The 27,861-nt window shown below is 38.9% G+C and overlaps 1 protein-coding gene across 1 annotated transcript in view; it reads left to right on the top strand.

Annotated features, from left to right (window-relative positions):
* yme1l1b (YME1-like 1b) overlaps positions 1-27,562 on the top strand; it is a 51,886-nt gene extending 24,324 nt beyond the window's left edge. Inside the window, exons 4-19 of the mRNA XM_063044274.1 lie at positions 553-654; positions 748-854; positions 943-1,093; positions 2,975-3,058; positions 3,268-3,350; positions 3,434-3,524; positions 6,741-6,893; positions 7,001-7,133; positions 10,257-10,319; positions 11,098-11,210; positions 11,297-11,452; positions 12,015-12,166; positions 13,501-13,627; positions 16,434-16,507; positions 18,802-18,888; positions 26,660-27,562. Coding sequence (XP_062900344.1) covers positions 553-654; positions 748-854; positions 943-1,093; positions 2,975-3,058; positions 3,268-3,350; positions 3,434-3,524; positions 6,741-6,893; positions 7,001-7,133; positions 10,257-10,319; positions 11,098-11,210; positions 11,297-11,452; positions 12,015-12,166; positions 13,501-13,627; positions 16,434-16,507; positions 18,802-18,888; positions 26,660-26,803 — 1,820 coding nt within the window. The 3' untranslated portion in view covers positions 26,804-27,562. The remainder of the gene's footprint in view (positions 1-552; positions 655-747; positions 855-942; positions 1,094-2,974; positions 3,059-3,267; positions 3,351-3,433; positions 3,525-6,740; positions 6,894-7,000; positions 7,134-10,256; positions 10,320-11,097; positions 11,211-11,296; positions 11,453-12,014; positions 12,167-13,500; positions 13,628-16,433; positions 16,508-18,801; positions 18,889-26,659) is intronic.
* Positions 27,563-27,861: the final 299 nt, after the last annotated feature.

A 27,861-nucleotide genomic window follows, 5' to 3' on the forward strand; every position in this document is an offset into this window, starting at 1 on the left:
TGTCATCTGGTGTCTTTAACTACTATATTTAAAAAATCAACCCTAACCAGCTCTTACCTGCTACTCACTTGTGCCTCCTTGTCAAAACCTCTTGAGCCAAAGTCTCAGATTCCCACTCTTACACTGGCCCACTCACACATGGCCATTCCAAAATGGCTGGATGGTCAGTGCAGAGTCTTTGGGTCAAAGAGACTGTTTCCATGATCTATCTTTCTGTGACTCAAAGAAGGACTAAAGCCTTTGGTTGGTAAACTAGGCAGAAATCTGCAAGTAGTTTGTGGCTTAGATTTAAAGTATTGGTAACGAAATTGTAGAGAGGACATGAACGAAAAAAAAGGTTTCACCCAGCAAGTTTTTGAGGATGTGGAATTATCCGTCTGAAAGGGTGATGAAAGTGGAGAACTTCATCACATTTTAACATGACTTGGATGTGGCCTTGAAGAGTTTTGATCCAGAGGAATAGTGCCCAGTGGTAAATAACCCTGACCAGTTTAGACACTGTTGGCTGAGTGGTCTCCTTTTGTGTTGTGACTTTACTGATTCTTTTTCTAGGATTTTCAAACAGTATCTTCAAAGTGTTGCGTACAGCTCAGTTCTCTCAACAACATTCACCATTTCTATCAACCTTCTGTTCCGGTCTTCATCTATCGGCATGTACGTATGCTGGACATAATGGACTTAATTTATATTTGCGTTTGAAATAGTTGTCTGAAGCAATATTAATGAGCTTTAACTTCTTTCCTTAAGTCCGCGAGCAGAGGCGAGGCTTTAAAACACTGAGATCAAGAGCAAGGAGACCTGTAGCAACCGAGAATGCAGCTGAAGCAGAGAGTATTGCTCCTTCATTTATGAAGGTAAGCAGAGAGTTACTATTTGTAATACTACATGAGCACTTCTTTGTAAATACTATAATAGCATTAACATTTTTATCTTTATTTGTAGGGACTTCTGTTGAGAGACCGAGGCAGAGAAGTTGAGAATTTGGAGAGTTTGATTAAAACAAAAAATATTCCTGAGGCTCATCAGGATGCATTTAAGACTGGTTTTGCAGAGGGCTTCCTGAAAGCACAAGCTCTCACACAAAGGACAAATGGTAATTCAGTGCTAAGTACTTGAAAAGACATTTTGAGCATAAAAATACAGCTGCTTTTAATGTCTGTAACTGTTTCTACTTTTCCTGCCATGCTTTTCTCATCCCATGGCACTAGCTGCTGTTTTTAAAGTCTCAATCAATTGCATTTCATGCGTAGACCTACATCATGAATGCTGTCAGGTGGTTTACCATAGGTCTGTGCCCCCCATGTTGGGAACTCTGTGCAATAGGTGATGCCACAATAAAGATAGCCCTCTTCGTTCACTCTTCCCACTCTTCCCACTCTGTCAGGAGCATAGAAATTATGATAAACAAATCCAATTGAGTAGAATCCTTGGCTGAGGAAAAGGAGTTGTAGAAACTTGTGGCGCTGAATTTTTTTTGTCAGATCAAATTTACAGTGAAATCAGAGGAACAGGTTAGAACATTTTGGAAATAAAACCAAAATGTGAAACTAAACTGCTCAGGTCAGGCAGCATCTGTGGGGGATCTTGATGTTTCAGAATGAGGATCTTTCATTGACTGCCAGGTAGGGTTTGGAAAAGTCAGAACTAGCAACTGGAACCACGTTGTATATTATGCAGCACCTTATTTGAATATCCACAAGCAAGAATATTATTTAAAAATTTAGACCTACGCTTGAGGTAATTATACAGATGGCCTGAGAGAGAGGGATTTCCAGAGCTGTTGTCTGAGATAGCTGAAACTGCTAATGGTGGTAGGAGTGAATCCAGGGGTAATAAATCAGTTATGTTTCCAGTGAGTTTGGATTTATCTATGGTGGAAGTTTATGCCTGAGAGCAAAAGTGATGAATAATTAAAGAAGAATTCTTCATTTTGTTTATTGGAACTGATTTAAAAAAAAAACATCTTGGAAGGGGTGCCACAGTACATCCCGTTACAGCTCAGGGCATCGGAGTTCAATGCTAGCACCATCTATTAGGAGTCTCTACATCCTCCCCATGAATGTGTGGGTTTCCTTCGGGTGCACTGCTTTCCTCTCATATTCCAAAGGTGTACTGTATCGACTAACAGGTTAATTGGTCATTGTAAATTGTCGTGTGATTAAGCTAGGGTTAAATAGGTGGGTTGCGGGGTGGTGCATTTTGTTGAACCTGCACTGTACCTCTAAATAAATAAATAAACAATTGAATTTTGGAAAAATTCAAATCTACTTTTTATTTTAGCTGTCACAATTGTGCTGGAAAATACTTTCACTGGTTCAGCTCTGTTATATACACTCCTATACAAGTTCGAACCAGCATGTCCAGACCGAAGACTTGAGAACAGCTTCTCCAATCACCTCTTTCAACATCCTCTTCCGAGTAGTACTGGCACATTCAGATATTCTGTTATTCTCAATTATTCCTTTATTCTCACTTCAGGATTTTGTTTTGCACTGATTCAGATTACGTGACAATATCTGCACCCTTTTTGCTGTTCTGTGCCTATTGGTCTACTTCTGTATTTATGATTACTATGTGTGCTGTTTACTCTGACAGTTTCATATGATAAAGAAACTTCATTACACCCAGATGTATACAACAATAAACTAGTCTAAATTATGTACCAAATTTATGATGCATTTGAATTTTAGCAGCATCTTGAAATAATAGAATTGAATGGAGGAAGATAGATCAGAACGAAAGGGTTAGATAATCACATACAGTAGAATAAGGGCATGAAGAATTTTTAAAGGAAAAGCTAAACTGATGAAAACTTATCAGGCAAAAGATGAAGTTCATGCTTGGAAATGCAGTGGTAAAACATTGTACTAATGTGTGTTTGACTGCTTTAACCCAAGTACCCTCTTTTGTCTTTTGCACTTATAAAGCAGTTCTTTACTTGAATAATTGGCTTGCTTATATTATTCTCTCCCAGATTCTTTAAGAAGAACAAGACTGGTTCTTCTGTTCCTTCTGTTGCTTGGAATTTATGGTTTATCCAGGACACCATTCTTATCTGGTAATGTTTTTATTTATGCACTACATTTGGTTTTATAGAATATTATCACCTATTAAACTATTTTTACCATTACATAAATGTCAGTGGGGTGAAAATGAGAATTAAATACCACTCTTTCTGGTGTATTTTGCACTAGGGATTAAATAAGTTTTGAAATGGGAAGTTCAAGATGCTAATATTTCATTTTTTTACACTATTTTCTCCACCAGTGCGATTTCGTACTACATCAGGATTAGATGCGGCAGTGGATCCTATTCAAATGAAGAATGTGACATTTGAACATGTGAAAGGAGTGAGTAGAATTTGCATTCAATCTTGATAAATATTCTGTATTTTGAGATTCATTTGTAAGCCATTTTCTGTTTTCATTATCAGGTAGAAGAGGCAAAAAATGAACTACAAGAAGTTGTAGAATTTTTGAAAAACCCTCAGAAGTTCACTGTGTTAGGGGGCAAGCTGCCTAAAGGTACGCAGCTGGAAATTGTCAATATTTTGTTGTGTATCTTTCAGTGTTCCAGGTAGGATTAACAACCGACCCCAGAAAAAGTTGGTAATATTTTAAATCAGTATTTTACTAATAGAATTGTTCTGTAATAACCGTGGACTAGCTCAAAGTACATATATGTCACCATATTTAACACTAGGATTCATTTTCTTCAGAATCAGGTTTACTATGACCAGCATATGTCATGAAATTTATTAACTTTGCGGCAGCAGTACAATGTAGTACATAATAATAGAAAATGAAACTGAATTACAGTAAGTATGTGTGTATGTGTATATATTCAGAAATCAGCTGGCAGAGGGGAAGAATCTGTTCCTGAATCGTTGAGTGTCTGCCTTCAGGCTTCTGTACCTCCTTCATGATGGTAGCAATGAGATGAGGGCATATCCTGGGTTGACGATCTGCCTTTGTACCAGAGGCCTTTAGTTTCAGAACCAGGGAATAACTGTCAAACACAGTTTACTTAAAAGTACATACTGTTTATTAGCAAGCTTGCGTCCTCAGTTGACAAAACAGAGTCCCTGCTCACAGAGCTTGAGAAAATCTGCAGCCAAGTGAGCCCAGAATACTGTGTGGAGCTGCTGATATACATTGTTAACACATACAGATTTTGATAAGGGTAGACAGAGAAGTTTTCTCATGCAACAAACACTTCTTTGTTCATACATTATTCTCACAGCACAACTTGACAAGCTGCCAATAAGTCAGTTAGGTTTTAGCCCTTTTAATTCTGTACATAATTCCTCAGGGTGATGGGGGTCCTTAATGATGGGCTCCGCCGTTTTGAGGCATTGCTCCTTGAAGATTTCCTACATACTACAGATGCTAGTGCCCATGATGGAGCTGACTAAGTTTTCAACTCTCTGCAGCTTACTTTAATCCTGTGCAATAGCAGCCCCTCCCCCCCCATGCCAGATGGTGATGCAGTCAGTTAGATTGCTCTCCATAGAACATCTATGGATCTGTAGAAATTTGAGTGTTTTGGGTGACATACCAAGCCTCCTCAAGCTCCCAATGAAATATAGCTGCTGTCGTATCTTCTTTGTAGCTGTATCGATATGTTGGGCCCAGGGTAGATCCTCAAAAATGTTGACATCTTGGAACATGAAATTGTTCACTCTTTCCACTTCTGATCCCTCCTAGGATTGATGTGTGTTCCATCTCCTTGCCCTTTCTGAAGTCCACAATCATTTCTTTGGTCTTAGTGACGTTGAGTGCATGGTTGTTGCTGCAACACCACTCAACTAACTGGTATATCTCGCTCCTGTATGCCCGCTTGTCACAATATATACCGGAGTACTTCCGGTAAGATGGCGACACACGTGAATGCGGCAGCCTCTGGAGGGTCAACCAAAGGTGCTTCTTTCTTTGCAGAATTGTTTTCTTATGATTGCAAGACAATTCCACAACTGCAGGACTACTCCATCAGTGAGCTGCTCGTTGATCAAAGTAGCTAGACGTGTCGATGGTGGAGCTGGCCTAGGAGTTAAAATGGCTGGCTAGGGTATTGGAGAAGGAGCCAGCCCAGCTGTCGAAGGAGCCGGTTGGAATATCCGGAAAGGTGATGGTCGGGAAATTGGAGGATCCCGCCAGGATGTAATAAGGGCCTGATTGGATTCAGAGGAGCTGATCTGGCTGTTGACCATGTTGCTTCCTGCTACTCGGAAGCATCAGAGATGGTGCAGTATAACCATGGGAGATTGTCTCGCATACTTCACTTGCAAGTGCAAGACTTTGTTGGACAGTGATAATGTAAGTTGCTGAAGGCCTGTTACCTTTGGCTGGTGGAAGGACTGTTGACATGAGAGCTGTGCAGCCTCAGTTGTAGTGAGAACTAAGGTTCAAGCCTTGGGCTTGCTTGCTGCTGCAGACTGGATGAGCGACTCGAAAGAGTTACAGCGTGATGATCTCGGCTGGGCTGGCCCCTCCAGTTGGTGCTGCCCTCCTGTGTTCGAGCGGTGGAATGACAGGCTGAATTGTTGGGGTCTCGGACTATATTTTTTTGAGTGAATGTGCTTCTTAGCTCGATATTTTGAATTATGTTAATCTTTTTTTTATAAACGTTTGCTTGCTATTTTGAATGTTTTGTGCCTTGGCCCCAGAGGAACGCTGTCTTGTTCAGCCTGTATCTGTGTATGGTTTGAATGATAATTAAACTTGATTTGATTTGATCAGAGATTCTGCAAACAATGGTTGTATCATCAGCAAATTTGTGGATGGCATTTGAGTTGTGTCTAGCCATACAGTCACTAGTGTAGAGAGAGAGCTAAGCACATTTTCCTGACATGTACCAGTTTTGATTGTCAGCGAGGTGGAGGTGTTATCCAATCCTCACAGAATGTGATCTCCCAGTTAGGAGGTCAGGGATCTATTTGCAGAGGGAGATACAGAGGCCAAGGTTCTGGGGTTTTTCAGTCAGAACTGCTGGAATGATGGTATTAAATGCTAACCTGTAGTCAGTAAACAGCATCCTGACTAGGTAATTGTATTGTCCTGAAGATCAAAGGCCACATGGAGAGCCAATGAGATCACGTCTGCCATAGACCTATTGTGGCAATAGGCAAATTACAATGAATCCAGGTCTTTGCTGAGACAGGAGTTGATTCTAGCCATGACCAACCTCTCAAAGGACTTAATCACGTAGCTGTGATTCCACAGATTCTTGCGGGCATTAACAGTAAATACAAGAAACAATAGAATCAATGAAAGACTGCACCCAGCAGGACAGGCAAACAACCAATGTGCAAAAGTTAACAAACTGTGCAAATACAAAAAGAAATAAATAAGCAATAAATATTGAGACCATAATATGTAGAGTCCTTGAAAGCTAATCCATAGGTTGTGAGAACAGTTCAGTGATTGGGTGAGTGAAGTTATCCCCTCTGGTTCAAGAGTCGGATGGTTGAAGGGCAGTGTTCCTGAACCTGTTGGTATGGGTCCTGAGGCTCCTGTACCAACTTCCTGATGTCAACAGTGAGCAGAGAAAATGGCCTGGATGATGGGGGATCCTTGACAGCAGCTGGTTTCCTGCGACAGTGCTCCGTGTAAATGTGCTCAGCAGTAGTGATTAGTACATGATAAATGCTTCTCTTTATGCCAAATATATTTTATCAACTATTGCCATTTGTATGATTGCACTTATATTTATAACATGTATCCATTTCTGTTTAATTTCAGGCATTCTTTTAGTTGGACCTCCTGGAAATGGGAAAACTCTTCTTGCAAGAGCAGTCGCTGGTGAAGCTGATGTACCATTCTATTATGCATCAGGATCCGAATTTGATGAAATGTTTGTTGGTGTTGGAGCTAGTAGAATTAGGAACTTGTTTAGTATGTGTCTTGGTTTTCAAATTCTAAATTGATTTTGTGGTAGAACTATGTCATTTCTCTTTTTCCCTTTTGTTTAACTGGAAATTTTGTCCATGTGTATGCTTTAGGAGAAGCAAAAGCAAATGCACCCTGTGTCATTTTTATTGATGAACTCGATTCTGTGGGTGGAAAGAGAATTGAATCACCCATGCATCCATATTCCAGACAAACCATAAATCAACTACTTGCAGAGATGGATGGGTAAGTCCACCAAAGAAAGTATTCAAAAAATACAGTGAATTATCTGGTTTAGTAGGTAACTGAACCCATATTTTGGTTCATTGAAGTCAAGTTAAACTCCAGGCATCTCTCTGACTTAACTCTACTTCCATCAAAAACAAAAGTAGCTAGCAAAAATTCATCAGCCGCAGGTTTCTGTCTAGAATGCACGACAGCTTTATTTGGAAATAAATATATTTACGTTCCTTTTAGTGTGTAAATTGTGGAGCTCCCTACCCAACAACACTGTAGGAACCTTTACCGGACAGATTACAGCAGTTCAAGAAGGTGGCATGTCTTCTCGGGACATGAAATAACAGCTATGATTTTGTAAAAGGGAAAGCTGACACTGATGTTTGCAGTGCTTCAATACCATGCATGCTGCTGTTTTATATTTCATTTTGAAAACAGCACAGCTAACTGTAAAGAAGGTGGTTATAAACTTGCCCAGTTGAATTTCTGTGACAGAAACTTTCCAGTGCTTAATTTGGAGGAACAAAAGATGTGCATGTGTAGGAAAGACATTGGAAGCAGCTGAAAGCAATTAACAAAAATAGATTTGGGTCTTTGTAAAGGAAGAGCAAGGAATTTGGAATGAGCCTTTATAAAACACCGAATTGGTCACAATTGAAATATTATGCCTTGTTGTGGGCACCAAATGTAATAAAAATATGAAGGGCTTAGGAATGTCACAGAGATTTACAAGAATGATTCTAGGGAAAAGGATATACGTTTATAGAGTGGAGAATCTAGTGTTTTTCTTGGAGTTGAGATCATCACGAGGGAACTTGATAGAGATGCCTATCACAAGTGGAGCAGTCAGATACCAGGAACTTAAAATGAAGCTAATTCACAGAAGAACCAGAAGTGGCATGAGAGAAAATGTAACAACATCCTATCTGGATGCATCACAGGCTGGTATGGGAACCGCTGTGCCCAGGACTGCGAGAAATTGCAGACAGTTGTGAACATGGCCTAGTCTGTCACTGAAGCTAGCTCTCCCCCCCCCCCCCCACCCTCCATTAACTCTGCTATACTTCCTGATATGTCAGGAAAAGCAGTCAATGGCCCTACGATGCTGATCTGCTTCCATGCCCCCCTCCGCTCCTATCAGGAAGAAAATACAAAAGCTTGAAATTCATACCACCAGGCGAGAGGACAGCTTCTATGCCACTATTTTAAGTAGACCTCTTATAAATAAAGATGAGCTCTTGATTTCACAATCTATCTCATTGTGGCTCTTGTACCTCATCTACCTAATTGCACTTTCTCTGCTTCTATAGCAGAATATTCTGCATTCTGTTGTTTTTCTTTTTGCACCACTTCAATGTATTGATGTTTGGAATCATCTGTATGGATGGATGGCATGGAAAACAAAGCTTTTCATTGTATCTCAGTACTTTTGACAATAATGAAATACAGTGAATTCTGACTAACTGGGGACTAAACATTTTGGCCTAGTTAAGCAGCTGCCCCAGTTAGCTGAGGTTTCATGGAAATAGTTGAAAAGGTATATTTTAAAAAAAAGACAAAGAGAAGGCAAGATACTGTATATACACAATCCCAGATGCATTCTCCCTAGGACAGCTGGAGCAAGATACCGCATCTTCTGTACTGAAATCCTGTTTCAGCAAGGTCAACCTAGTTGTTTGCAAAACCTGAAATCTATCAGTGCGTATTGTTGAATATATTTTTAATTCCAAGTTTTCCACCTCTCAACTCATATGTGTCACAGTGGCACAGCCAGTAGAGCTACTGCCTTCCAGCTCCAACTACCTGGGTTTGATCACAACCTGCAGTACTGATTTTGTGGATTTGCCTGTTCTCCCTGTTGACTGCATGGGCTCCCCACCCCCACCTTTGTTTTCTCCCCCTTAATCACAAAGGTGCAGAAGTTGATAGCTTAATTGTCAGGACTAGAGGAAGGGTCTCGGCCCGAAACGTCGACTGTACCTCTTTCTAGAGATGCTGCCTGGCCTGCTGCGTTCACCAGCAACTTTGATGTGTGTTGCTTAAATTTCCAGCATCTGCAGTATTCCTGTTGTTTGTGAGACAATTGACAGGAATGTGGTGTTATATGTGTTTCAGGTTTCTGGCTACTCATTTTTTAATTGCTGTTTTTGTGATTTTGATTGGGACGGACTAGCTCTGCAACCTGCTGCAGTCAGTGGTGCTAACTTGAACTGAGTGAAACTGAACACTCCTAGACAGTTTCAAGGACTCTGTGGTTTGATGTTTGATATTCTGTGTGTTTCGCCATTTGCATGATTTGTTGTTTATTTTCATGTTGGATGTTTGATTTTTTTTCAATGGGTTCCATGGTGTTCCTTTGCTTCATGAATGTCTGTGGGGGAAAAAGAATCTCAGGGTTGTATACCACATACATACTTAGATAATAAATGTACTTCGAATCTTTAAGAGAAAATTAGTGGGGGTGGAATTACTCTGCAAGCCAGCATAGATTTGATAGAAATGGCATTTGCAGGAAAAGTGCTTTGTTTAATTTTTCTGAATTCAGTTGGATGATCATACATCTGTTATTTTTCTATATCTTTGCTCAGTAACTTGGTCTGACTGTCACGTCTCTACATTCTCTTCGCAACCCTCCTAGTTTAGTATCATTAGAAAATTTAGTATGTTACACTGAATCCCCTCATTCAAGTCATCAGTACCAATTAAGAACAGCTGGGACCCCAGCACCTATTCAAAGTAAACTTAATAGTGAATTACACGTATGTCACCATAATTTTCCACAAGAAAATGAACCTCCCCAGAAGTCACAGCATACCAACCAAAAATAACCTAGTTATTTCTTCTGTTTTTCTGTCTGGCAACTAATCCTCAATCTACAGTAGATTATACCCAAAAGTTTGTCTACAGTGAGTAGTTAAGAACTAAAATATATGGTGTAGGCCAGAAGTTTGGTGGAAGGAGGTGTTTTTCATTCAGAATTGATCTGGTAAGTTTTATGGGGGGAGGGCTGGGGTGTTAAAAATTCAAGACTACAGCTGGTTGAGTGGGACAAATAAATTTGCCCATACTTTATATTTCTGTGAATTAAAATAATGTTTTATTGTTGATGCAGTAACTTTTTTGTTCCTTCAGTTTCAAGCCCAATGAAGGTGTCATTATTATAGGAGCCACAAATTTTCCTGAAGCTTTGGACAAGTAAGAAATTATAATACTTTATTGCTTTTCGTAGTGGTGGACCAGATCTTGTTAATCCAGCTGCCCTCGCAGCTGTGCCACTGGCATTTCACTAGTGATTGACCACTGCTCTCACCCACATGATAATTCTGTGGTGAATCTCAACAGCTGGACTCTGCCATTGGACCACTAAGACCAGCAGGAAACAGCTGGAAGATTTGCCCTTCTGTATCTGACTATGAATTCTATATTTGACAGCACATCCTGTTTTGGAATTTGCATTGTTCAACTTACTAGAAATGGATTGATAGAAATCCATCAACATTAGCAAGCAAGTCACTGTCTCATATGTTTATAGGGAAATGTCAAATGCATTATTCCTGCTGCATGTAACATCTTGAAATGTGGACCACTATAGTTTGAAACTTTTTTTCCACAAATACATAGCTGCAGAAGAATTAATTAATTTGGGCTTATTTAATTTCCCTGCTTAGCATATTCAAAAGTATATCAAAAGAATCCTGCGATATTATGATAAATGTAATCATTTAATATCGGTTTCCATTTTTCATTTTATATTTCAGCAAATTAGTAGTTGAACTTTGGGATAGTAAAACACAAAAAAGAACTTCTTCAAAATTGCAAGTGTCAGTCTGTTCTACTGATTTTACAACCTTGATCTAATTTTGACAAAATCATATAATGTCATTTGATGCTATTGTACATTAATGTCAAAAGAAAGTCCTTCCAAATCTGCTCATATCTTAAATTGACACCCAGCTTCTTGTTTTCTTCATAGTGCTCTTGTCCGTCCAGGTAGATTTGACATGCAAGTTACAGTTCCCAGACCAGATATTAGAGGGCGAGTAGAGATTCTTAAGTGGTATCTTGGCAAAGTTAAAGTTGATCCAGGTAAGCTGCAGTTGTTCCATAACAAAAGATAATCATGGCAGTGATATTTTCTTGTGTGAGCTGACATTAACTTTTATTTTTCATAGCAATTGATCCAGAAATTATAGCCAGAGGCACAGTGGGTTTCTCAGGAGCAGAACTAGAGAATTTGGTTAACCAGGCTGCTCTGAAAGCAGCTGTCGATGAAAAGGATCAAGTTACAATGAAAGAATTGGAATTTGCCAAGGACAAAATCCTTATGGGTAGGTTCTATGTGGCTATTTGAATTTTGACTTAAAAATGTTATCTGTATTATTGTCTTGTTTTGAAATTTGTAGGAAGTAGATGACCACGGAGGCTTGGGAAATATATAGATTGGTTGCATCTGTATATACTATAAAACACCAAATGAATAATGAATTTAGCCCACTTAACTAAATGGATAAGGTTTGGTTTTAAAAAAACTTGCTTGTTTTAATAATGTTGGGAAAATGTTGTTACTAAATTCTTGTGTATGTGCTTTGGAGAAATCACTTGAGATGTAAAAGTTCTCTTAAGCAGGATGCAAATAATCTTGGGACTGGATTTAATAAAATTTGTGATATTCTCAAGAGTTTTCCAACCTGAGCCAGAATTTTGAGGAAAAATCCCAAAGTTATAATTTTGATAAAAAAAATATTGTATTAAAGTAAATTGAAGTAAATTCCTAATTTGTCTAAATTAGGTTTTCAGTCGGATGCTCAAACATTTCTTGTATTGCAAGGGATTTGTTCAAAATGAATCTTGCTTGAAAAGCTTCTATTTGTTTTCAACTGTTATTGACAGGTCCAGAGCGCAAAAGCATTGAGATTGATGCAAAAAACAAAACAATTACAGCATACCATGAATCAGGGCATGCTATAGTGGCACATTATACAAAGAATGCTATGCCTATTAACAAAGCAACCATAATGCCGAGAGGACCAACCCTGGGACATGTAAGTGTTAATAAAGTTTATATGGGGCTTTGGAAACGAAGAAACTTCTATCCCGTGAAATTTGGCTTTGATGTTGTAAAGCAATAGGAATATTGTCCTGACTTTTTGTTTCCAATTAAATTCTAACTGTGAACTTGATTGAGCAAAACGATGGTTTAGTTTGTAAAGTAGTAATAGTTATAATATTAAAGTGGAATAGTAAGATTACTATGGCTGGAAGAAGTTTACTAATTATTACAGCATCAGAAGCGCCCTTTTCAGAAAATGTATTAAAAATATGTTGCTGTATTATCTAGCTGAAAACTACTAGGAATATTCAATAAGAGGCCATGCAGTTTACTATGCTACCCTTGTTAATGGTAGAATGTGGGAGAGAATTGCTTGACATGCAGGTGTATAATATGCAAAGTCAGAATAAAGGCTACGTAATTAACTAACATAATTTTTAAACTGTGATGGAAAATTGTATACAATAATGAAAGATGTTTATATTGATATGGTGTCTTTATGACCATTTGATTTCCCACAGCTCTTTACAGCTCAAGATATTGGATGCATAGCTGATAGAATTGTGTTCTCACAGTTTCAGTGTGGGTTTCATCTGGTTGCTCTCGTTTGTTCCTCTGGGTTAATTAAGCATTTGTGATTTGTCCTGTGAATATAGAGTACTGCTGGCATGTGGGAATACTTAAACTGGATTACTGTAAATGGGTGTTTGAGGGTCAGTGTAGACTCAGTGGAATGAAGGGCTTGTTTCTATTGTAATCCTTCTGAATTGTAGTTACAGTTGCTATGTAGAAACTGGATATCCAATTTTTGGATGACAAGCTCCCTTAAACAGCTACGTTTTAATTTCTCAGATAGCATGATATTGTTGTTCTGTAGTACACATTGGTAAGTTCACCAGGGATAATTCTAGTGCTTCTCAATATTTTGACATGGAAACTTTTAATTCCATCTGAAGAGGAGACAATATTTGTCTTGTCCAAAGATGGGCACTTCTGAGAGTACAGTAATTTCTCAGGGTACTAGAGTGCTGGTGTTCATCACCTAATATCACTGAGTTAGATTTACCTGGAGTGCTAGTCTACATTTTGGACTCAAATCTCTGGAATGGTTCTAGTTCAAGGAACATTGACTCTTGAGTCAGATCAGTGTGCCCAAGTCATTTATGAAGCCCTGTTTTAGGATTTCGGTGCTATTGGGCTGGTTTTCTAAGGTTAGTGCTTAAGTTCAAACTAGAAATTGAATGTTTTTAATATACATGTATCTTACAAAAAATTGTTTCTTGAGAAGCTCACATTAAGCTTCCTGTACAACATAATTCCTCACAGGTTTCATTATTACCTGAAAATGACAGATGGAGTGAAACCCGAGCTCAGTTACTTGCTCAAATGGATGTTAGCATGGGTGGTAGAGTAGCAGAAGAACTCATCTTTGGAACAGAGCAAATCACCACAGGTTTGCATTTATTATTTGGTTACATAAGAACATAGAAGCAGGAATAGTCCAAATGGTCCCTTGCACTGCTCTGCCGTTGAATACAGTGTAAGCAATATCTTGGCTTTTATTTTTTTCCCCCTCCTTGAGCCTCACAACCCTTAAATTGCTTTAAACTAAATGAGAAAATCTTTTCGTGAGATTGTGCCTTTCAGTTCTAAAACTCCCACCAGAGGATAACAGCCTCTCAGTATATAGCATGTAAAACCCTTCATGATCTTGCGTTTCAGTAAAATGTGCTTGTAGACCTCTAAATTCCAGATTATGTAGAACTAAATCGTTTAGTCTTTCCTCATAAATACAAAGTAGTAATGTATGGATTATTTTAATACATCCTCTCTGAACACTCTTTTAACAAAGGAAACCAAACCTCTGCATTATACAGTTGTTCCATGTGTGGTCTGTTTGCTGCCTTTCTCTGAGTGAGGCAGCAAACTCTCTTTCAACACCTCATTTATTTGTACTGTGCTATTTTAAATAGTCTTTGTTCTATTTTTACCATTGTCAATTCTCTATCAGTCATTTTTGGTGACTCGCATCTGTTGACGTAACTTTACAAACATCACATTCTCCTCATTACTCTTCTCACTGTTGGTACCAGCAGCAAGTTTTGCAATCCCCATTGTTTAAATCATTAATATTGGTTGTAAATGGTTGAGGGTACAGAAATTATTCTAAGTGGCACCTTGCAGATTACATTTTGCCACCTGGAAATGGCCTGTTTTTCTGTTAATGTATAGCAGCATGTGCTTTCACTTGGTGTCCATGGAAGGGTGGGTTGTGCAAACTGCTGCAATCCGTTATCCGATCTCTTGGAAGTTCCATTCGGCATTCAAGTCACAGAGACACCATTTTGCACGGTCCCTTAAACTTGCCAGAGTCCTTGGGGAAATTAATCACACTGCTGAGCAACATCTTGGGGCGGGGGGGGGGGAGTGCATTGGTATATTGAAGTAATAACATTCAGTAGTTTGGAAAATCTGCCAGGCCAGCACCACTGAAGTCCCAAGTGTGTAGATTAAATGGAGTTGTATTGAATTAGTGTTTACAGCGGTATGGTTTTTTTCTGACTATAGTATGAATCTCAAGATCATAATTTCAAAAACAAAGGGTATTAAGGTTCCAAGTGATCCTTTCTGTGTAAATTCAGCTTCTGTGCTTAAGACTAGTATGCAGAATTTGGTAAATTAAAAATGTTTCATGGGTTTTTCAAATAGCTTCACTCTTGTTCTTTGAGATCTATCCACCATGCACATTTAATTTTCCAATCAGTTCAGTGCCAATTCATGGAAGTGAGATTTGTGTGGTTCAAAGGCAACGGTAACTAAACAGCCTGCCAGACTAATGACAGTTCTGATTCTACAGAAGAGCAATCCTATTCCTTAACTTTTTTCTCATTTGTGCTGCAAATGACTTTATTTTCAAATACTTATCCAGTTTCCTTTCAAGTGTCACAGTTGATTCTGCTCCTACTAGTAAATCAAGTAACTAGTGTATTCCTGACTCCTTTCTTTCCCTTTACACTTAACCCTCTAAACTTTGATTGTGTTTTAATCACATCCATTTAAAACTGTGTCTTCTCCTCTCTCACTTGTAACCAACTGCTCTTTCATTCCATGAATTCCTTGCATCGAGGGATATTTAGAACCTATCTGCTGCTATTTATTAGTGATGTCTCCAATACTTCCATGCCATATTCCCACAGTTAATTGCTCACGAACTGTGGTCCAGGAATCTTGCTGTAAACTTTGTATAGGTGCACTATAAACTATCAGTACACACGGAGCCCAGTCCTACTTAAAATACTAGATTAAATTCAACTTTATTGTCATTGTGCCGAGTACAGATACAAAGCCAATGAAATGCAGTTAGCATCTGACCAGAAATGCAAAGAATAGTGTTATTTACAAAATAACTGCGAATAAAAAAAGTGCTACAGCACACAAATATAAAAGTACTGAGACAGTACAATACAGATGCAATACTGCTTAGTGCTGTGATGAGAGGTTCAGCAGTGTCACAGTCTCAGGGAAGAAGCTCTTCCTGTGTCTGCTGGTGCGGGAGCGGAGGCTCCTGTAGCGCCTACCGGATGGGAGGAGAGTAAAAAGTCCATGGTTAGGGTGAGATGCATCCCTGATAATGCTTTTCACCCTGCCCAGGCAGCATTTATGGTAGATGTTCTCAGTGGTGGGCAATTGGGTGCCGATAATCTGCTGGGAAAATACAAAATACTAATTTGTTCCAATACTATTTCTCTCTTATAATTACACCAGCTTTGTATTTCAGTATTAAATCCTGATGCCCAACTCCTTCCCAAATTAGTTGAAAACTCCTGCAGTGGTAAACTTCCCAATGAAAACATTCGTCCACCTCCATTTAGATTCAGTATGTTCAACCTAGACGAGTGTTTGAATTGGATGAACACATAATCATAAATGTATTTTATCTCTTAAAATAATTAATGTGTAAGAATGGCACAGATATTTTCATGTTTAGAAAGGACTAAATGTAACATTGTTTGATCACCATTATTTGTGTTAAAATTCTGTTCTTTTGCCTTGGGTTTTATTTGTGAGGCTGTGAATGAAAGTTACATTGAACACAAATCTATGGAAATGAGTAAACAGCTGATGTTTCAGGCCGAAATGTCAACTGTTTACTCTTTTCCATAGATGCTGCCTTTCCTGCTGAGTTCCTCCAGCATTTTGTGTGCATTGGTCAGTTTGAATATTCTGTAACTAAAATACTGTGCATTTTTAAAATTTAGGTGCTTCAAGTGATTTTGACACTGCCACCAAAATAGCAAAGTTGATGGTCACAAAATTTGGAATGAGTGATAAGGTAAATTACTTTTTTTTATTTAAAGTATTTCCTGTATTTTGTAGTATCAGTATTTTAAATAATGGCTATGTAAAGTTGCTCTCCTGGGCAGTGGTTATTTTTGAACATTTTTGGTAAGTTTTCATGGCCTTTAGATTGGAATTGATAAATTATAAACTGAAAGATTTTCAACTGAATTGCAACCTCTGCTCACTTTAGTTTACATTTCACAAATATCAGTTTTAATTTGTTCCTTTAGATTGTTTTATCCCACTTTGAATTTTCCAGCAGAGGTTTTCTTTCCTCGGCCTTTTCTAATTAATTCTTGGGATGGTCATTAATGAAATCACAATTGATATATTTTTACATCTTACCATTTGTGTATATGTTACCTTAATTTTCAGTGGAGCTTTTATATTTTTCTTTGGGCCATATAGCTGTCAATTTTTAGCCGTGTAATTAAGATTGCAAGTGTGCTTCATTAGTATCAGAATTAGAATCAGAACCAGGTTTAATATCACTGCAAATGTTGTAAAAATGTGTCTATATATAATTAAATTAAGTACGTAGTGCAAAAAAAAAAGAAATAAAATAACAAGATAGTGTTCATGGGTTCATTGTCCATTCAGAAATCTGATGACTGAGGGAAGAAGATTTTTCCTGAAACATTGAGTGTGTGTCTTTAGGCTCCTGTGCTCCTCCTTGGTGGTAGCAATGAGAAGAGGGCATGTCATGGGTGATGCAAGTCCTTAATGATGGAGTGCCAGCTTCTTGAGGCTCTTTCCAATCCATACAAGAGCGTGATGCAACCAATTAGAATGCTATCCACGGTATATCTGTAGAAATTTGCTAGTGTCTTTGATGATATTTGCAAGTTTCTACAGATGTAGAAATCCAAATGAGAATCCTCAAAATTCAAATGGATATAGCTGCTGTCTACCTTCTTTGTAATGGCATCAATATGTTGGACCCAGGACAGATCTTCAGAGATGTTGACACCTAGGAACTTGAAACTGCTTACCCTTTCTACCACTTATCCCTTGATGAGTTCCCTCTACTTCACCTTCCTGAATCCTACTTCACCAATCATTTCCTTGGTCTTACTGACATTGAGTGCAAGCTTGTTGCTGCGACACCACTCAACCAGCTGATCTGTCTTGCTCCTGTACGCTTCCTTGTCACCATCAGAGATTCTGCCAAAAATAGTATCATTGGCAAGTTTATAGATTCTGACTCTGTCTTTAATGATCTAAAATTCCTTAATTAAATATTGGGAGTAATTGGCTAACCTCTGCAATCCATCGGGAGCTCTGAACTCTTATGCACATGCTTGATTGAACTATAACAGAACATCTCAACAAGAAACACGTCCACAGATATGGTAACCCAATGACAGATCTTTGCCTATCAGCACTGTACTTCAGTAATGCACCTGACAAATCTGCACCTATAACTATAGTACACTCTTATCTGGACTGGCATCTAGACTCTGGTCTAGAAACTTGATTTGGTCCCAAGGCTCAAAACTTAGCTGGATAATCAATCTGGTCCCAGCCTGATCTTATTCCTGACATGATTGCTGGCCCACTAGTCCAGTCCCCACCATCAAGTGGAAATTGTAGTTTATTGAAGAAGAATTGAGTCTGGCTGCTAGACTCCAGTGTTTCTGCCTTTGTTATAGTCTGTTCCTTTGGGATAGTTGGAGAATTGCCAGAATGAGGATGGGATAGAAGCAGATTTTGTGGGGCGGCATAAACAGCTCGTTCTTATGGATGCACAATCTCACCATGTGATTTCGATCTTTTATGATGAGCCCTACCATCCTATTAAACTCCTCTTTCCACCCTTATGGGTGCCATGGTAGCATACTATGCTATTGCAGCTTGGGGCACAGAGTCCAGAGTTCAAGCCCAGTGTCTTCTGTAACTCGTCTTTGTATGTCTTCCCTGTGGAATGCATGGTTCTTCTCCAGTTTCCCCCCACAGTCCAAAGACGTGCCAGGTAGGTTAATTGGTCGTTATAAATTGTCGCATGATTAGGATAGGATTAAATCAAAACTATTGGATTGTTGGGTGGTGCGGCTCGAATGGCCAGTAGCGCCTATTCCACACTGTATCTCTGAACAGAAATAAATAAATAAAATTCCTTTATCTTCCCCTCAATCTCAAAAGTATACCAGTCTCAGTCTTTAAAATACACATCTGAGCATCCTTTATCCTCTAAGGTAGGGAATTCCAACAGTTCATTAACGAGTGCGGAAATATTTTTCTAATGTTTGATTCTAAATGTCATGGTATTTCCACTGTGTTTTTTAGCTCGGAGTGATGACATACTCGGATCCAGAAAAAGTGAGCCCAGATACTCAATCTGCAATTGAACAAGAAATCAGAATATTATTGCGGGTAAGGTTTTCACAGGCATTTATACATTGAAATACTATATAAATAAAGGGTGAGGAATTCTGAAGTTATTCTATTATAACATATACCTGTGATTGAAAGGTAGGACATCAGCTGTGACTGTGGCATCAGAAGCTAGTTTGCCAAATATTTCTGGCATTTTAATTTTTTATTTTGAATCTGTAGCACATAATATTATAGCTCTTTATAATCTTTCACTCTAAAGTACAAAAATTTGAATACAATATCTTGAACAGCACTCCTTCACTGCTGAAAGTATAGTCTTTTAGTTGTGACATTGCTGGCTCTTTAAACATTTTTTATATGTGAAAATTCCCAAGTAGAATGTAATTTTCCATGGATGGCCTGGCCAGTGTTATCCCTCAATCAACATCAGTAAAAGATAGCTTTAGTATCATGCCATGTTGGAACGTGTCACCCTCAACAATCCATGGGTGGCAGATGCCTTTGTCCTTGGTATTGTACAGGTGACCTCGTGGAAACAATCCCACCTTTGCGCTGAGGAGGAAACTGGAACACCCAGTGGAAATGTGCAGTCATCAGGAGAATGTCTGTGTTGAGCTTGTACAACTACAGAAGTCAGGATTGAATCCAGCCTGCTGTAAGGCAGCAGCTCAAACACCTGTGCCACAGTACAGTCCTTGTGTCCTAAACAAAAACACCATGCAATTGACAGGATTTGGTGTTCTTGCAACAAATGGGTCATCTCAATTTTTTCCAGCCTTATCACATGCCTTTGTGAAGGTGGAGGAAACTACCGTAAATTCCAGTGTATAAGCCGACCCCCCCCCCCCATTTTCAAGGTTAAAAAAGTGACTTTTTCATGTTACCTTTGTATAAGTCGATCCCTTTTGTAGAGGTTTTGGATCAGGGAGGGAAGTTTTGGATTAGGTTCCCAATGGTAAAGAATCCTCTGAAATGTAACCCCCGTGAAACCATTTAGCACCCATCGTAATCTCGTTAAAACATAACATGGGGTGGCGGGATCAGTACATGTACTCAGTATTGAGTTTGCGACCACCATGTACAAAAGATTAAAACTAATGCGATATGATGCTGGCTTCAAGCTGAAGGTTGTTGATTTTGCTAAAGCAACGAATAATTCTGCAGCTGCTAAGAAGTTTAGTGTAAATGAGAAACAAGTGAGAGAGTGGAGAAAGGCAGAGGACACGCTGAGGGAAATGCCAAAGACGAAATGTGCAAACCGCAGGAAAACATGCCAGTGTCCCGAACTGGAAGAAAACGTTTTAGAGCCAGCGATCACCAGCGATCATCTGGATATATTGTTACCAGAGAAATGATTCGAGTTCAAGCGTTGAAATGGGCCGAAAAACACTGTGAGGTCAGCGAAAATTTCAAAGCTATGCGAAGTTGGTGCACCCGATTTATGAATAGACATGATCTTGTGTTGAGACAAAAAACAAAGATTGCTCAGAAGTTGCCGAATGGCCCTGAGAATAAGATTACGGCCTTCCAATCGTTTGTAATCAAGCATTGAAAGGCACATTCTTACCCGCTCTCACTGATTGGTAACATGGACGAGACACCAATGTTCTTTGATTTTGCTGGCAACCGCACTGTCAAACAGAAGGGGGAGAAAACAGTCCTTGTCAAAACAGTGGACATGAGAAGCAACATTTTACTGTCGTGTTAACGTGTATGGTTGATGGGACCAAACTACCACTGATGGTGATTTTTAAGTGGAAAATATTCCCAAAGAAAGAAAAATTCCCACGGGGTGTTGTTTACGTTCAAGAATGTGGCTGGATGGATGAAGCGGGTTGCTTGATGTGGGTTAAAGAGGTGTGGCGGCGATGTCCCGAAGGTTTCAGGGAGGAAAAGTCACTACTTGTCTGGGACATGTTGAAAACGCACTTGTCAGGTGAGACAAAAGCAGCATTGAAAGCTGAAAATACGGACATTGAACTCATCTCTGGTGGTTTGACGTCCGTGCTCCAGCCACTGGATGTGAGTTTAAACAAACCATTCAAAGAATTCATGCGCCGAAGAATGGGACGCGATTTTCAGAGAGTCAGATAATGAAGAGTGTGAGAGTTTCAAGCTCTGAACGTTTGATGACAACAGTGTGTACAAGTAAATTGAGAAACAGAGTGTGTTTTGTTGATCTTTTGTGTAGATTTCATAAGCGTTTGTATTTTCTTTTGTATTTGGCTCAAAATCATCCGATAAATACGACCTGTCTTCCGTGTATTCGTTTTTCCAAAGTTGGCACCCTCTGTATAAGCTGACCCCCTAATTTTAGGACCAAAATTTAGGGCCAAATTCTCGGCTTATACACTGGAATTTACGGTAAACAGCTAATGGGAAGGGGGAGGGCTTTGACGATATCCTTCTTAAAAATGACAGAGCTCAGCACGCACTAGGAAGCACATTCAATGAGAAACATGAAAAGATACATCTCTGCTCCTTCCTGAGATGCTCATCAACACAGGAGCCATTCTTCAGTCAATTTGATTCATTCTGCATGATATAAAGTAAGTGCTGAAAGCATTAGATGCTGCAAGGACATTGAACTAGACAAAATCCCCACAGTGGTACTGAAAAACTGTACTGCAGAACTGATTGTGTGTCTAATCAAGCTTTTCCACTTCAGTAATAACACTGGCATCTGCCATTCAACATGGAAAATTTTGATGAAGGATCTTCGACTGGAAACATAGAAACATAGAAAACCTACAGCATAATACAGCCCACAAAGCTGTTCTGAACATGTCCTTACCTGAGAAATTACCTAGGGTTACCCATAGCCCTCTATTTTTCTGAGCTCCATATACCTGTCCAGGAGTCTCTTAAAAGACCCTATCATATCCGCATCCACCACTGTCGCCGGCAGCCCATTCCACGCACTTGCCACTCTCTGTGTAAAAAAAAAAAAAAAATGCTAGTCATTTCAGCCCTGGGAAAAAGCCTCTGACTATCCACACGATCAATGCCTCTCCCATTAGTTGTTCCCCTTTCTGCAGATACTACCTAGCCTGTTCAGTGAGATTTCTAGCAATGTCATTTTAGATACTTTTCCGCATCCGAACCATTCATTCCTCCACCATTGGTGCTTTTTCATTGCCACGTGTTCAATTTATAAAATGCACGTCTACTCATCCAGACTTCTCTGACAGTGCCTTCCAAATCCACGACTAATGAGGAGTACAACATCTGCAGGATCCCCTCCAGTTCACATCTGTCTTAGAAATATATTGTCAATTCTTCATCGTTGCTGGTTCTAAATTCTTATACATCCTGCCAAACAGCACCGTTCAAGTACATTTACCAAACAGACTTCTGCAGTTCAAGCAGGGTGACTCATCACCACTGCTTTGAGGGCAAATAAGAATTAATGAAAAATACTGGCTTTGCTGGTGATGCCCAGATCCCACAAATTTAGAAATTAATCTGCAGATTAACAGATGCAGTGAACAAGCCGAATTGTACTGTGTACAGCATTGATTTTATTTAAAATGCACTGCATTTGTTTTGAATCATTTGACACATTTTTCCCATCTTGCCTCAGCAAAATATCAAAATTGCCCCATTTATAAAGGAATTATTGTTAATATTTATCTTTGGTGTTACCATTCTAAGTAGCCCAGCATTCATCACATTAATAAAGCATGTTAGTTTGAAATTAAATATTTCCACTAAACTCTGTGAATTCTGTAACTGAACTTACATTTACCTAGTTCATAGAATGTAGTACAGCACAGTACATGCTCTTTTGCCCACGAACTTGTGTTGACTATTTAACCTACTGCAAGATTAACTTAACTCTTTCCTCCCATGTCCCTCCATTTTTCTTTCATCCATATGCCTATCCAGGAGTCTCTTAAATGTCCCTAATCTACTGCCATTTTATTACCATGCACCAATTGTCGCTTCTGAGACCGAGGTTTTTCTTGTGACTTGACTGCTGTTTCTGTGGAGTTTGCACATTCCCTCTGTACACCGTGGGCTTCCTTCTGAGTCTGGTTTCTTTCCACATTTTAAACATGTTAATTGGTGACTTCAAACTGTCCCGTATGTAGGTTTGGGGTTGATGAACGTATGAAGGAGTAATTTACAGCAGTAATTGGGAAGATTTGATGTACTTGGAAAGCCAACATAGACTAAATGACTAACTGGCCTCTTATTTTGTAAGGAGATATGAAATAAGAAGAGTGGGAGTTCACACAATTTCGTATCACTAACTATTGAAACAACAGAGATATGTCAGCTAGGCAGTAAATTTGGAAAGAGAAAATCATTTGATGTTTTAATTAATTGATAATTTTTCATTAAACTGAGGAAATAGGTGTTCTGTGTTGCAGAGAAATTGGGGGGGGTGCGGGGGAATGTGGAGAACAGTGAGAATGTCTTTGATTGGGTGGAATTTTGCCATACTCATGCTGGACTGTCATGAGCAAAGTGTACTCTTTCTAATAAAGACCAATCTGAAGTCAGAACAGCATATCATCCCAGTTCATTGCAATTTGCAGGAGTCAGCAACTGATTTCAGCCAAGTTACATGGCCAGCTATTTCCTCTTGTATTGGACTTGCGTCAGTTCTGATGAGAAGTCATTAAGCCAAAACACTAACTCTTCTTTCTCCTGGCGACTGACCACTATGCTTTTATTTCAGAATTCCAGCACCTGCGGTGTTTTGCCTTTCTATAGTACACCTTGCACCAGCATTTCTTTCACTTTTCTTTTTTGATCTCTTGCTTCGTATACTTGTTTGCCATTTACAGTTTTAAAAATTAGATCATTTTGTCAGCAGTTTTCATCACCCCCATGTTTCATTCTGTCTCTCCTGGTCTCGACCCAATCATTGCTCGCTGCATTCCAGATCCTTCTCTAAAATCATGTTTGTATTCCAGGTTTCCAGGTTTTCACATCAGTTGATGTGCATCAATTGTGTCTGACTTGAGTATTTCCAGTATTTTTATGTCTTTATATTCTATCATATGAAGAGAAACTAGACAGTTAGAATGAAGTTAAAAGAATGAACAGTGACCTTGTTCAGACATTTAAGATCCTAAGGGAACATGACAGGATAGATATTCATGCTTTCACTAACAAACAAGCGGACATAAACATAAAATATGGGGCTGGTCATTTACAACTAAGGTGCATACATATTTCATACGGTGGTGAATCTCTGGAGTTCTCTGCCCATGTAGCTCAGTGGTCCCCAACCTCCAGGCCGCGGACTGATACATTGCCGCGAAGGATGCAGTGATGCAGCGGTGACTGGAACGCACCCAGCACGTCTTTAAGAAAAAAGCTGAAATAAACAAGCTAATTAATTAGGTAAACAACAGGAATTCTGCAGATGCTGGAAATTCAAGCAACACACATCTAAGTTGCTGGCGAACACAGCAGGCCAGGCAGCATCTCTAGGAAGAGGTACAGGCGACGTTTCAGGCCGAGACCCAAGGATCTCGGCCTGAAACGTCGACTGTACCTCTTCCTAGAGATGCTGCCTGTCCTGCTAATTAATTAGGTGCGGCCTGGCATATAAATGTCGGCCCACATCAGAGGCGACGCAATCGGCAATCGCCTCTGACCTGGGTCAACATTTACGTGCCAGGCGGTACCTAATTAATTAGCTTGTATATTTCGGCTTTTTTCTTAAAGATGTGCTGGGTGCGTCCTGGCTACCGCTGCACCCCTGCATGCTTCGTGGCAATGTATCGGTCCATGGCCTGGAGGTTGGGGACCACTGATGTAGGTGGTGGAGGCCAGATCATTACTTGTATTTTAAGGCGAGGATGGATAAATATTTTGAATGTCAGGGAACTGAGGTTTATGGGCTACTGGGTCAAAGTATGCTTTGGGGTAAGCGTGTATCAGCTATGATTGTATTGAATAGCAGACAGGCCTAAGGCCCCTGGTGCTTCATATTTTCTTCTGGTTTTTGTATCAAGAGAAATTTCTTCCAACAATATTGCTTTTACAAAAATGTTGCCTGCTTGTACAAGTTTAATCAGAATTCACTTTTTCTATATTTCTGTAATTCATGTACATTTGGGCCAGAAGTGCCCGGGAATAAAGAACCAGCAAAAATAGAAAACACTTTGGAGTCCAGTATTGCTATTACCTAATAATATTTATTAGTAACTACGCAATACAGTAATATAAATATAGATAAACCAAACAGGTTAGCAATGATATATATAAGTAAGTAAATCAGTAAGTGTGGAAATATATGTGAAAAACCAAGCTTCTTTAAGTCTAGGGGTAAAAAGATACAGTCTTACAATGATGAGTAAAGCTCAGTTCAGTTCAGTTCGTGGTATTGAGTTTGTAGTGATAGGGAGAGGGAGAGATTTGAGTCTTCAGTTGAGCTGACGCCGTCGATCTTCTGGTTGTCCTCCGAAATCCTTTAAAAGTTACTGACTGTGACCACAACAAAGGGGACTGGTTTTCTATGGTGGAGCTATCAACCCAGGCCAGAGTGGACACATGGACAACTCCCCACCGGTCACTGCCTTTTCACTGCAAGAGCCACTGATCGATCCTCCAAAAACCCACTTTTTCTGCGGGCACAACAAAGCTCATTCAGTGTCCAAAACATGTGTCTGAGGTCTATATCATTTGACCTCCTATTTTATCTTCCTGTGCTGAGGACCAACTGTCATTCAAATAACTCCTCCTTCCTTTGTCTGTGTAAGAAATGCAAGCAGGCAAATGTCCTTGAGAAGTATCAACACGCTGCCAAAAAATCATAACATCGATTGTCCATCAAATAACACCGCCTTCGGTCACCATAGCAACTTACGAGCTGCTCAGTGCCATCTCCAACTCAGCAGAAATCCAAAAGTTAGCCAGTTCTTTCTCGTGTCTTAAAGTGACAGTCCAACAGTTAGTCTTCGTTTCTCTCTCTCTCTTTTTCTTTCTCTTTTTAAAACGACGTGGGTGTTAAATAACTCACTCTCTCTTTTCAAAAGCACAGTTCATAGGGGTAATTCAGGACCCTGTCACAGGCATAATATCCTGTTATTTTGGATAAATTTCCATTTTCTCTTGTGCAGAGTATCCTTTCATGACCATCAGGTTGTCTTGCGTTCTTGTGCATATTTTCTGTTCATAAATGTTAATACGAGCTTTTACGTTGAATGTTCAAATTAAATTGCATCCAGTAAGCAGATGTGTAATAGATTAATAATGTTGACATGTTTTCTTACTGTGCCTATGCCTCAGTAAATGCTGCTAACAGCATGCCCAAAGCGGTAGCCATTCTTGCCACCAGTTATGCCTGTAAAGTGCCAGTGTTTTGGGTGTAAATTGGATGCTTTCTCCAAAGCACAGTTTTTCAAGAAACTTGGAAACCAAATTTTGTTCTGATCCTGGATCCTGGAGATTGGGGGCTTGAATAGTGCTTTTCTTATAGAAATTTTTCAAAATCCTATTTAATGTTTGGATAGTTAACATTTGGCAACACCAGCGCAGAGTTGAAATTTAAAATAGGAAGTGATTGGGAATGGTAGATAACTATTTTGTGGTTTCTTTACATTGAACTTCTGCTTGTAAAACTTTGTTCTAAATTTTTGTATATTTAATTGCTTTAAACATTTGGGAAGGAACAAATTATTGAAATCATCTCTGTTCCTGTGAGTTCAATGAAAAGTTCTGAAGCAGGAGAGAAACTAATCTGCAGAAAAAGGCTGGAATTTTCATCATATCTCAGCAATGTCTCAAAATCTTCTGTAAATGAAGCTAAAAGTCTTTTGTTCTCTATTTTTGTTTCAAAACACAGGATTCTTACGAACGGGCAAAGAATATCTTGAAGACTCATGCAAAAGAACACAAAAATCTAGCAGAAGCTTTACTGAAATATGAGACATTGGATGCCAAAGAGATACAGATGGTTCTTGAGGGAAAGCGGCTAGAACTAAAATAACTTCTTCAATTGAAGCAGACTTAGTCACTGCTATAGTAACCTAGATGTGTATATATGTGTAAGAGCAGTAGTGCACTAAATTAAAACATAAGTTTTAATTCTGAGGACATTATTATTGGTATTTTCATAATTACAAAATGATAATTGAAAGAATGGAATTATGTTATTTTAAATCACAGTTAAACTATTCTCAATTTTAAGCGATTCTACATAATCTGTTTAGTGTAAGTATAAAATCAGACAAGAAACAGTAAACATTATTCCTTTGACTATTTTTCTTTCTGTAATTTCAGTTTATTTATGTATACAAATAAGTTACATTTGAGTGCTTCCCAGACCAATTAAAATTGAATGCAATGTCGCAGTGCTGCTTTCATCGTTGCATCATTCAGTTGTCCATCTATGTATATCCATTTGTTGCTGGGTAAATCTTTCATTCTTGTGTTCTCAAAATTTATAGGGTTAGTAAAAAAAAGAAAAGAAATAAATAATTCTGCAATGGTGCATAACCTGCAAAATAATTGATTGAATCACCACCAGCATTGTATTGATTAACCAGGGGTCCAGGGATGTGCGGACTGAAAAAAATGTTTCCCCTTTTTCCTGCACGATAAAGTGTACTGTAGGAACTGGAACCCAAGCAATGTATAGAAAGCTTATTGGTTATCCTTGAACGTAAACAGTAAGAACTTACTGTTAATCTTGAGGCTTTTTGAGATTTCTATTTACACCTAAAATAAAGAGATCTTGTGTGACTTTTTCCTTTTGTGGTTGTACATTGTTTGTTATATATATTCTTAAAAAGCACACTATCTTTTTGTTGTTTTCCCTATACAAGCTATTCGCTACTGCTGTACAGTATATAGTTTTTTTTTCAAAAGGAAGTGATCTAGGTTCTTGTAACCCTCTACAGATGTTGTTCTAGTTTTCGGAATTCACCTTAGCATTGAGTTTCCTATGAGCCATTTAGCTATGTTGTTTGAAAAGAGTACTTTGAGCACCTGTCATCTTCAACAGACATAACTCAAAGCTGTTTGGAGTTTTTCAAATCTTTTTAT

This window comes from Mobula hypostoma, chromosome 3 (genome assembly GCF_963921235.1).
Source record: "Mobula hypostoma chromosome 3, sMobHyp1.1, whole genome shotgun sequence".
In the NCBI taxonomy this organism is placed as follows: domain Eukaryota; kingdom Metazoa; phylum Chordata; class Chondrichthyes; order Myliobatiformes; family Myliobatidae; genus Mobula; species Mobula hypostoma.